At 44.7% G+C, this 12,503-nt stretch overlaps 1 protein-coding gene across 2 annotated transcripts in view; it reads left to right on the forward strand.

The window, feature by feature from the left end:
- The window catches only part of slka (STE20-like kinase a), a 134,510-nt gene that overhangs the window by 108,978 nt on the left and 13,029 nt on the right, over window positions 1-12,503 (forward strand). The window contains exon 13 of one of the 2 annotated variants that reach the window (XM_063071440.1): window positions 533-625. The exons of the other annotated variant lie outside the window; for it this stretch is intronic. Within the exon in view, the coding sequence (XP_062927510.1) occupies window positions 533-625 (93 nt within the window). The remainder of the gene's footprint in view (window positions 1-532; window positions 626-12,503) is intronic. 2 annotated transcript variants of the gene reach the window in all.

The raw sequence follows: 12,503 nt of genomic DNA on the forward strand, positions 1-12,503 counted from the left end.
CACTTCACAGATGTGAACTCACTCCAGAGCAATGGAATTCCACTCCATCACGGAGTGAGAGGTTACGCCAAGGCTCTGAGTGCTATAAGAGGTGTTCACTATTATTATGGCTTCCTGCATATGTTGTGGCCATCACTTCTCCCTCAGTGATACCAGTAAGGAATCCACCGTCTATGACCTGTTACTCTCCTTACATTACAGGCACTCAAATTCATCATGTATGGAGAAATTTGGAGCATTCCTGCAGACCTGTCAGAATTTGATTTTTAGATTAATTCCAGGATAAAGCATGTCCTCTTGTGCCTTCCAGAAACTCACACATTAAAAGTCTTCCAAAAAAAAGCGCCTTTTTAATTTGTAGCCTTTGCACAGAATTCTAATCTCAGGTAGGTGGCTTAGATCTGGATGGCAATACTAACCCCTAACCTTGTGATAACCAACGGCATGGAGTTAGCTCACCTGGCTTGTGAACCTTCTGCTGAATGTTCCGTGTAAAAGGAATGTACCTCCCCAACCCTCTGCATGCTTGTAGGTTAAAAATGAAGTGGATAAACTTCCCAGAGAACAGAGAAAAGAGCAAATGAAACGAATCCGAGAGGAGCTCTCGCAGTCCTTGCATGCTCAGGTAACCAGCAAGTGGCCTTACTCATCAGCCGTGCTCTCTCCCGTACTGACAAGAGTGTACTAGTATGATAGGGAATCCTCTGATGTCTGTACAGTGGCATGCAAAAGTTTGGGCACCCCTGGTCAAAATTTCTGTTACTGTGAATAGCTAAGCAAGTAAAAGATGACCTGATTTCCAAAAGACATAAAGTTAAAGATGACACTTTTCTTTAATATTTTAAGCAAGATTACTTTTTTATTTCCTTCTTTTACAGTTTCAAAATAAAAAAGGAAAAGGGCCCAAAGCAAAAGTTTGGGCACCCTGCATGGTCAGTACTTAGTAACACCCCTTTGGTGAGTATCACAGCTTGTAAACGCTTTTTGTAGCCAGCTAAGAGTCTTTCCATTCTTGTTTGGGGGATTTTTGCCCATTCTTCCTTGCAAAAGGCTTCTAGTTCTGTGATTCTTGGGCCGTCTTGCATGCACTGCTCTTTTGAGGTCTATCCACAGATTTTCGATGATGTTTAGGTCAGGGGACTGTGAGGGCCATGGCAAAACCTTCAGCTTGCGCCTCTTGAGGTAGTCCATTGTGGATTTTGAGGTGTGTTTAAGATCATTATCCTGTTGTAGAAGCCATCCTCTTTTCATCTTCAGCTTTTTTAACAGATGGTGTGATGTTTGCTTCCAGACTTTGCTGGTATTTAATTGAATTCATTCTCCCCTCTACCAGTGAAATGCTCCCCGTGCTGCTGGCTACAATGTAAGCCTAAAGCATGATCGATCCACTCCCATGCTTAACAGTTGGAGAGGTGTTCTTTTTCATGAAATTCTGCACCCTTTTTTCTCCAAACATACTTTGCTCATTGCGGCCAAAAAGTTCTATTTTAACTGCATCAGTCCACAGGACACGTTTCCAAAATGCATCAGGCTTGTTTAGATGTTCCTTTGCAAACTTTTGACGCTGAATTTTGGCCGCAATGAGCAAAGGTATGCTTGGAGAAAAAAGGGTGCAGAATTTCATGAAAAGAACACCTCTCCAACTGTGAAGCACAGGGGTGGATCAATCATGCTTTGGGCTTGTGTTGCAGCCAGTGGCACGGGGAACATATCACTGGTAGAGGGAAGAATGAATTCAATTAAATACCAGCAAATTCTGGAAGCAAACATCACACCGTCTGTAAAAAAGCTGAAGATGAAAAGAGGATGGCTTCTACAACAGGATAACGATCCTAAACACACCTCAAAATCCACAATGGACTACCTCAGGAGGCGCAAGCTGAAGGTTTTGCCATGGCCCTCACAGTCCCCCGACCTAAACATCATTGAAAATCTGTACATAGACCTCAAAAGAGCAGTGTATGCAAGACAGCCCAAGAATCTCACAGAACTAGAGGCCTTTTGCAAGGAAGAATGGGCAAAAATCCTCCAAACAAGAATGGAAAGACTCTTAGCTGGCTACAAAAAGTGTTTACAAGCTGTGATACTTGCCAAAGGGGTGTTACTAAGTACTGACCATGCAGGGTGCCCAAACTTTTGCTTCGGGCCCTTCTCCTTTTTTGTTATTTTGAAACTGCAAAAGATGGAAATAAAAAAGTAATCTTGCTTAAAATATTAAAGAAAAGTGTCATCTTTAACTTTATGCCTTTTGGAAATCAGGTCATCTTTTATGCGCTTAGCTATTCACAGTAACAGAAATTTTGACCAGGGTTGCCCAACCTTTTGCATACCGCTGTACGAATGTAGCTAGTCTCTATCGGCGCTGTGTCATTGCAAACCTCTCAGTGATGAGCACTTCTGTGGTGCTTGGATGGAGGTACGTTCACATGTAGCATCATGTATAACTGTTCCACCATCCGAGGTAAATGGTAATAAACAGGAGTCTACGTTGACTATGGTCTTACGTTGTCACTGCCAGGGAAGTAGACCACGTGTACTGTGTCTTTGAAAGCTGTGCAATCCAATTTCATTGTTAATTGGTTCCTATCTGAGTTGTTTGAAGTTCTAACTGTTGTATGGGATCCTCCATGGTCTGACATCAACACATGGAGACCTCTGACGTGTGCAACTGATATCCACACCAAGATGGTATATTCCAGGTTCTATTGTGGAGTCCCACCATCTAGAAACAACCAACACCCAAGCAACTAGATTCCCATCCAAGCTGCGCATCTGCCCCTATCTGCCTAACACCCACTCACCGGCAACAAGCACCCTGCCTGCCACCCACTGCCAATTACCAATCCTACCTTCTCTTGAGTGCCAGTATCTGATCTGCTCCCCCAACCTCTCTGTATCAACCAATCCTCGACTGTTTGCCTTCCACCCCTGGTCTTCTGTCCTTCCTGAAAAATTTCCCTTATCTGTTCTCGGACATTACTGATTACCCTCGTGCCTTCAGGGGCTGTGCTGGGTTAGCTCATTACTGAATGCTGTCTCATCTTCTATGCAAATTTCCACCAGTGAGTCCACAAACAGAATATCCACTGGCCCTATCAGAACCATGAGGAGAAGAGAAGCTGTACTTCATGGTGGTGCTGTGTGGGCTGGAAAAGAATCACAATGTGTTGCCAGAATATCTATGTATAAATGATTTTAATTAACATTTGATGTTGCAGAATGCAATGGCTCGCATTCCATCTCCCATTGATCTGCCCAACTTTCCAGCTGTTCAATGTCTCCCTGACTTTTCACAACTTTCTTAATTGACTAGTACTCCACTAATTTTTCTGTTGCCAGCAAACTGTCTAATCAGACAACCTGTATTCTCATCCAATTTGCTGGAGAAACTCAGTGAGCTGAGCAGCATCTGTGAGAGAGGAAGGGAGGAAGATGGAAGGAATTGAATAGCTACCCTCTTGCTTCTAATAAACTTTATAAATATATTTTAAATATGTTGGGATTCTCTGTAATCCTGAGTACCAAGATAATTCTCGATCCACGCTGCTGCTCTCCTAACTTCTCAAGTTCTCTCCTATGTCATAGGTGCAAAAGAACTTGGGAGTCCTCATGCAAGACTCCCAGAAGATTAATTCACAGGTTGAGTCTGTGGTAAAGAAGGCAAATGCAATGTTGGCATTTATTTCAAGGGGAATAGAATATAAAAACAGGGAGATAATGCTGAAGCTTTATAAGACACTAATCGGGCCGCATTTGGAATATTGTCAACAATTTTGTGCCCCTTATCGCAGAAAGGATGTATTGTCATTAGAGAGAGTCCAGAGGAGGTTCATGAGGGTGATTCCGGGAATGACGGAGTTAACATATGAGGAGCGTTTGGCAGCTTTGGGCCTGTGCTCACTGGAAATTAGAAAAATGCTTGAGGATCTCATTGAAACCTACCGAATGTTGAAAGGACTAGATGGATGTGGAAAGGATGTTTTCTCTGGTGGGGTATCTAAACTAGAGGGCACAGCCTCAATACTAAGGGGCAACCTTTTAGAACAGAAGTAAGGAGGATTTTGTTAGCCAAAGAGTGGTGAATCTGTGGAATGCTCTGCCACAGATTGCGGTGGAGGCCAAGTCCATGGGTATATTTAAAGTGGGAGTTGAGAGATTCCTGATTGATCGGGGCATCAAAGGATATGGTGAGAGGACAGGTGTATGGGGTTGAATGGAATCCTGGGATCAGCTATGATAAAATGGCAGCGAGGACTCGATGGGCCAAATGGCTTTATTTTGCTCCTATGTCTTATGGTCTTATGTGTCCCCCACAAGAACTCATTGGAAACAAAATGCTGACATACCTTCTTATTTCTGAAGAAAGTTTTAGTTTATTTTGTAAACCAGGGTTCCCCAACCTTCCCAAATTTGTTTTTTGCCCTTACAGGGACATGAGGACTGTGAACTCTTAATGCCTTGTCTTAAGGCTGCCCTAATCTATTGAACATTTTCATCTCTAGCAGTTGTTCCCCATCTACTTCTGCTAGGTCCTGCCTTACTCGAATTCAGCCCTCTCCCATTTTCACAATGAGAATCATGTTTCTTATGTGTCCTATATGAGGTGAAATAAGACACAGAAACACAATTAAGCCATCTGGCCCATTGAGTCTGCTGTACCATTCGATCAAAGAGAAAACATCAGATTCTATAACTTACAAAGTAAGTAAATACTGCAAAATAAAGGGAATAATGAGGTAATATTGATGGGTTCGTGCATCATTCAGAAATCCTTTGACAGATGGGAGAAGCTGAGTGTGGGTTTGCAGATGGGTTACGTACTCCCTGAGGCAGGTATGAGAACAAGGCAGGTCTCAGACGGGGAGGGACTTAATGATGGATGCTGCCTTCGTGAGACATTACCTCTTGAAGATGTCCTCGACGTGGAGGTGGTTAAGCCTGTGATGGAGCTGGCCTTAACCCTAGCACAACCTTATCTGCTTTCTTTATCTTATTCAATCATAAGAGCACAAGAGGGGGAGAATTAAAATCATTTCAATAATCTTTATGCACCCTGTCCCAACACACAGCTGCCCCTTTACCCTCCGTGGCTGGGGAGGTTCCTTGTCTGTGTGTACTGAGCGCTGCATGCTCTACAACTCCAGCATTTGGACAGTTCAAGTGCCACACTCTTCACTGTTTTGCAAGAAGCTGTGAGCATCCTGTGGAGCCAGTTTAGGGAGCAGTGTAGATTGGATTAGGTTGGTTCACTATTGTCACATGTGCCGAGGTAGAGTGAAAAGATCATCATCTTGTTCATACAGATCAAATCATTACACGGTGCATTGAGGCAGAACAAGGTAAAACAACAACAATGCAGAATGAAGCGTAATAGCTACAGAGAAAGCACAGTGCAGGTAAACAAAGTGCCCCATCATGATGAGGTCAAGAGTTTTGTTTTAACTTCCTTGTTCTGAAAGGACAGATGATTTGCTGCAATTTAAGTGTGTTACCCCAGAAGACTAGTCAGTGTGAAGGCATTCTCCAGCTTCTTAGCGCACTATACAGTGGGTACATAGGAGTCCCGGCAGGATGGTGAATTCAAGTCTCTGAACAGCCAGTTTTATACTGAATAATGGCACAGTGAAGTGTTGTTGTGTTACAGTTCCAGGAACTCCAAGGACTTGATTTCCTGCGAACATTCTGCTGTGTTCAGTGCTACCACTTGTTAACTGGTTGTTCGTCTAGCTGGAGATGACGTGACAGTCAGGGTGTCCAGTATCCGGGCTCTTTTTTCAACAGCTGGAATTCCTTTGTTGCAGATCTTGGGTAGATTAAGAAAAACTTCGGCGTTCATTTGGTTTTGCTGAATCTCAGAAATTCCCTGCTGCTTTGCTCAGGCACAGGTGCTCTGGCGTTTCTGCCCCGAACCGTCAGAGCCTGGGCCAGCGTCCAATCACTGGACGGAAAATGTCGATGGTACAGGAGGAGGTACTATCACACAAGGCCAAACCAGAAACATACTTTATCCCACCGACTTCCTCATGTGTCCACAATCTCACAGTCCCTCCGGTCGATGGAGAATGGAAAGGAGCATGTTCAGTGTTGTATTCCCCCTTTGCTCAACTTCCTGCAGGAAACTAAGTCTCACCATCACCTCACCATCTCCTCTACCAGCTGCCCCCACCAGCAGTCCCCTGTCCCCTCTCCAGCAAACCCCACCCCTCCACCAGCTGCCCCTATCGCTCCAGTAGCACCCATCCCCACCCCTCCAACAGTAGCCTCACCATCCCTTTCACCAGCAACCCCATCCCCCCATAGAATTCACACACACCACCTGGTGCATGGATGGTCTGAGGCCCGTGTTGAAGCACCAGCCTCAATGACTCCCTCACTGGACTGCATTGGGGCTTCAGTGAGGTGGGATTGCATCCCGTGGTCATGTTGTACCACAGGAAGGCCTGTTTCACCAGAAGAGAACAATATGCAGGTATCTGCCATATAAGGGGGGGGGGACTGCTCCCCCTTACTGCAGAGACACTAGCAGCAATGTTCTGATCTCTGGCTTCGTCTCAACCTCTGCTATCATGTCTACTCCCCCGGTGAGGCTTCATGTCAAAGGCTGGGCGAATTGTGGCATTTTTCATCCACCGCTGAGGAAACTGCTGTCATCCCTGTAGACCTAGTGGCTTAAAAAGGAGACATTATCAAACAGAGACAAACAATGTAGAGATCAAGAAGGTGAGGGAATAGAGGGTGATGAGGTAATCAGGTTCTTGTGGGTATAACAGCTCCCAATATCTATAACTAAAAATAGTGGGCTTTGCAACCGCCAGCAATAGTTTACTGAACATTTGTACAGCAGGAGATGCAGGAAACTTGCAGTATTTCCATCAACAGCTTGGTTCAGGATTTGGACAGGACTCTCAATTGGAATTGCAGCCATCTTCTTCTGCCAGCCACAGTTGTTGGTTTTATCTCCCTTCTTGCTGTGCATGCTGCTCGATGTTTGCAGCCCTGTGTTGGCCGACTCGATTGGGTGTGTTTGCGTGTGTTGCCTCATTGTCCTTGCTGACGGAGGAAGTCCATTGTATTTTGCTCCACAGGGCATCGCCCAGGTTATGATACAGTCCTTTCAATTATCTTCATGCACCCTGTCCAACGCGCAGCTGCAGGACGTAAGTCCCTCCACCCTTCTCTGCGATTGGCAGGTTTGCTGTGTGCCTGTGTGTACTGTGTGTTGCATGCTTTCAGTTCAGCATTGGTGTAGTTCTAGTGTCAGGGTCCACCCCTCAGATCTTCTACACTGTGTATTCAATGTACTTCACCCTCTGGGTGAGAGCAGTCTCTCTTCCACAGTGCTCCAGCACCATGCTACCGCCCGCCCCTTACTGCAACTGTGAAATCTAAAGAAAAACTAATACACAACTGAAAACTTGGGATACAGGTGCATAATTCCTTGGAAGTTGTGTCACAGGTAGATTAGGTTATCAAGAGAGCTTGTGCATTAGTCGTGATAAATCAGAGTATTGAGATGTTATGTTGAAGTTATATAGGACGCTGGTGAGGCCATATTTGGAGTACTGTGCAGTTCCAATTACCTACCTACAGAAAAGAAATCAAAAGTGCAGAGAAAATTTATAAGGATGTTGCAAAGACTTGAAGACCTGAGTTATAGAGAAAGGTTAGGACTTTATTTCTTGGAACATAGGAGAATAACGGGGGATTTGATAGAGGTATACAAAATTATGAGGGATATGCATAGTGTAAATGCAAACAGGCTTTTCTACTGAGGTTGGATGAGACTAGAACTAGAAGTCATGCTTTTAGGGTGAAAGGTGAAATGTTTAAGGGGAACCTGAGGAAGGACTTCTTCACTGAGATGGTGATGAGAGTGTGGAACATTGTGCTGCCAGTAGAAGTGGTGGATGCAGATTTGTAAGCAACATTTTAAGAGTAGTTTGGATAAGTTCATGGATGGGAGGATTATGGAGGCTATGGCCCAGGAACTAGGCAGAATTACAGTTTGGCATGGACAAGATGGGCTGAAGGGCATATTTCTGTGCTGTATGCTCTGTGACTCTGGTCGCTGGAGGTACTCTTAAAACCTTGACCATACATAGCAGGTCATGTAGTGTCTGGAGAGAGATAAAGGGTTAAGTTTCAGTCATTGACCTTTCATCTGTATAACCATCTCCTTAACATTCAGCTGAGTCCCCACCAGCCTGTGACTCACCACTAACCAGAAACTCAACTGGACCAACCATGTAGATCCCACAGCTATAGGCGCAGGGCAGAGGCTGGTTATCAGTAACAAGTGCAACTTGGTTCTCCAGTGCCGTTCCACTGTCCACGGGTGGAAGACAGGAGTGTGATGGAGTACCCTGCATTTTCCTGGATGAGAGCCTTTCCATCAGCTCCCCTGACACACCTCACGAGAAGCAGCTCATTCAGAGTTGATGGTTCTGTCCTCCATCAGAGGAGTACAGATCCTGCAACAGCCAAACACCTCAACACACTCATCACCTTAAACACAGGGCAGTGAATACTGTATACATACACCTTCTCGTTCACTGACACGGTGATTACAGTCTGTCATGTCATGATCTTGCATCTTATTATTAACCTGCACTATACTTTCTCTGCAGCTGTTACACTTTATTCTGCATTGTTATTCTATCTCAATGCACTGTGTAATGATTTGATGTGTATGAGTAGTATGCAAGATAAGTTTTTCACTGTATCTTGGTACATGTGACAAAACTAAACCAATGCCAGTACAAATGAACCTTGCAGTAACGTGCCTGGGCTGTGCCAGGAAATAGTCCCACTGTCACCGGGAATCAGCAGGCACATGGGAACACCACCCCCTCACAGCTTACCAGCACCATCCTCCCTCTTCCCGCCATCCCGATCTGGAAGAGTATCACCAGTCCTTCATTGTTGCTGGAAACCGAGGACTGCGACACTTAGAGAAGGTAGATCACCACATTCTTTTCTCAAAGGCATCTACAGGTGAGCAGTGAAAGTTGGCCTCACCAGCAGTGCTCACATCCTCAAAATCAAATTAACAAAGGGGGTTGTTTCAGGGTTTTTGTAAGTTGGTTCCTTTGGTGGAAGATTCATGAGACTGTAAGACATAAGGGAAGAATTAGGCTATGTAGCTCATTGAGTCTGCTCAGCCATTCCATCATAGCTGATTTATTTTCCTTCTCAAACCTATTCTCCTGTCTTCTCCTCATAGCCTTAGATACCCTTACTAATCAAGAACCTGTCAACCTCTACTTTAAATATATCCAATGATTTGGCCTCCACAGTCATTTGTGACAATGAATTCACAGATTCTCCACCCCCTGGTTAAAGAAATTCTTTCTCATTTCTGTTCTGAAGAGACATCCTTATATTTTGAGGCTGTGCTCTCTGGTCCTAGGCTCGCTTATTCCAGGAAACATGCTCTCCATGTCCACTCTATCTCGTCCTTTCAATATTCAGTGGGCTTCAAAGAGATTTCCCCCCATCCTTCTAAACTCCAGTGAGTATAGGCTCAAAACTATCAAACACTGCTCATGTGTTAACCCTTTTATTCCCAGGATCATTCCTATGAACCTCCTCTGGACACTCTCCAATGCTCACACATTCTTTCTTAGATTAAAGGCCCAACAAGAGCCTTCAAATGACAGCAGGCTACTGGGGAGTGAGGTGAAGATCTAGACCACTGTCCCTGAGAAGTTGTGGGGGGAACAGGCTACAGTAAATGTTACAGGATCAGGGGTTGTAGAACAACGGTAGGAGTTCTGTCGTGTTCCCAATCAACAGAGGAACAAAATGGGGGGAACTGGTCAGCCTCCTTCTGTAGGGCCACTCATAGAACAAATGCCCAAGGCACCTCGCAGGTAACAGTGGAACGATAAGCAAATGCTGAGTGCAGGGAATGTTTTGCTGTCCTTTGGGATGGGGGAGTGGTTTTCTGACCGGTCACAGGGCAGATAGTTAAAAGTGCACACGACGGATGGCATGTCTGGTCCATCACTCTAGTGGTGAGCATGCTGCCATTCCAGTTAGCACAGTATAGCAAACTTGTGTTTATGACACAAGCATTCCTTGCCAATCACTCACCTCTTGTATATTGAAATACACAGTATCTTGCCATTTAAGAGGCATTTGGACAGGCTCGTGAACAAGCAGGGAATGAAAAGCTGTGGATCGTGTACAGGCAGTTGGGATTAGTTTAATTTGACATCATGGTTGGCACAGACATGGGGGGTGCTGAAGGGCCTCTCCTATGCTGTACTGTTCTATATTCTGTGTCCTAAAGTGTGCAGGTGGAGTGTGATTTGTGCATGGAAAGGTTCCAGCATTTGCAGATTTTGCTTCTCATGCAGATTCCTCAAACTGAACGAAACCAGTTAATGGTTTTGCTCAGATTATCAGATTTCACAGTAGTTGTTCTGAAGCATTCTAACTGCCTGCTGCTGTTACAGACCATGTCAGGTCAGGGGAATGAGGAGTGTCGTATTGCTCAGTGATAGGAGTGACCCATCTAGTTTCACACAGGTTGGACTTCCTCTCAAACACCCTCCAGTTAATAATGTTGTTATGCAGAATTTATGCATAATTAAACAGGTATTTTTTTCCTAATGAAATCCCAGTCCTTAGAAACACAATGACACAATGTAATATTTAGAAGCTTGTGTGTGTGTGTGTGAGTGTGTGTGTATATACGTACACATAAATATTCACAGCTATTACTGTAGAGCACTGACTGCAGCTGTGGTTGCTGGAAGATCTTGGGCCATGAAGTGCAATGATATGAAAGAATAAATCTCCTGTATTGATCAAATGAAAAGTTTATTAGCTGGAGGAACAGCTTGGACTCCTCCCTTTGAGTTTTTGATCACCTCTGGGGAGCAGCAAGAGTAGAAGTGTGTGTGGGCTGATGAGTTCGGGAGGAGGCTGTCTACCTGGGAAGAGGGGTGAGGCCTACATCCTGAGGCAAGAGCCCTACTTCTGTAGGGTTCCCAATCCAAAGTGATTCTTCCCACTGGTTGAGAGTCCAGAAGTTTGGGTGCCCTGTCACATTCTCAGGGGTTACAGCTGCAGGGTAATGTTCGTTTTCCTGTATTGGAGTTTAATTGTTGGAAACTGGCCTACTGAGCGGAATTAGAACACGGAACATAGAACAGGGTTCAGGCCAGAGGTGCATCACTAATACAGCATCGCTGCTGGTCAGCAAGTCATAGAACATAGAACAGTACAGACCTTTTGGTCTACGATGTTGTGCTGACTCTTTTACCTACTCTAAGATCAATTTAACCCTTCCTTACCACCTATCTCTCATTTTTCTTTCATTTATGTGCCTTTCTAAGAGTTTCTTAAATACCCCTAATGTACTACCCCTGGCAGTGAGTTCCACATGCACACCACTCTCTGTGTGAAAAAAATTACAAAAAGTAACAAGCATTTTAAAAAAGGAATTGTTGGTCAAGTATTGTCAGTGTCTCCTCCTCACCACTTACCCAACCATTCCTCGTTAGGCAGCTTGCCTGCCTGTCCCTTGCTCTGCAGCTCATCTCCTGACGTTCCGTCACCCCTCACTCCCCGGCAATCTTTCTTCATGTTCCTCCTTTCACTCTTCCTGCAGCGTTTCTCACTGTCAGTTTGATCTCCAAACTGTCAGCCCCTGACCTCCTGAGTAGTCCATTGTATGTGTGGGTTTATTGAGTTGTAAAGACAAAATTCCAGATTGTGTGAGGGTTAGGTTTGGTATAGATATCTGACCTACAACGCACTGTTCCAGTGTCCTGGATTAGACGGTAAGCAGATTCGTCTACTTAGTGGAAAATATCACGTTGCTCCTTACCTCTATTAGATGCTGCTGGGTGGAAATTTGAAGCCAGGTTGTATTCTGCTGTAAACAACAGGAATTCTGCAGATGCTGGAAATTCAAGCAACATACATCAAAGTTGCTGGTGAACGCAGCAGGCCAAGCAGCATCTATAGGAAGAGGTGCAGTCGACGTTTCAGGCCGAGACCCTTCGAAGGGCCTGCTGCGTTCACCAGCAACTTTGATGGATGTTGCTTGTATTCTGCCGTGATGGTTATTATGTATTGGGAATAACCAGAGAGGAATGAATAATTTGGCAGTGAGGGATTAATTGTCTACAAACAAGTGTATGCCCTCCTTACCTGAGCTCTTCCATCAGTGATAGGGATATGCTAGTCGGCAGTGCCCGGTCTTCGAGCTCTTCAATTCTAATACAGGAGAGGGTATTTTCTCCTTTTCCTGCCACTTGCACAATGCCACTGTGTGGATGTACAATAACTGCTCACAAGGGTTTTGCTGTGGAGCAAAGGTGACCTGTTAGAGGTCGGCAAGACGATAAGAGGCATGGATCAAATGGATAGCTAGCAACTTTTACTCAGGGTGGAAGTGGCTAATACGAGGTGGCCTAATCTTGGGATGATTGAAGGAAAAGTATAGTGGGGATGTCAAAGATAAGTTTTTTATGCAGAGAGTGTATGGA

This window comes from Mobula hypostoma, chromosome 19, assembly GCF_963921235.1.
Source record: "Mobula hypostoma chromosome 19, sMobHyp1.1, whole genome shotgun sequence".
In the NCBI taxonomy this organism is placed as follows: Eukaryota; Metazoa; Chordata; class Chondrichthyes; order Myliobatiformes; family Myliobatidae; genus Mobula; species Mobula hypostoma.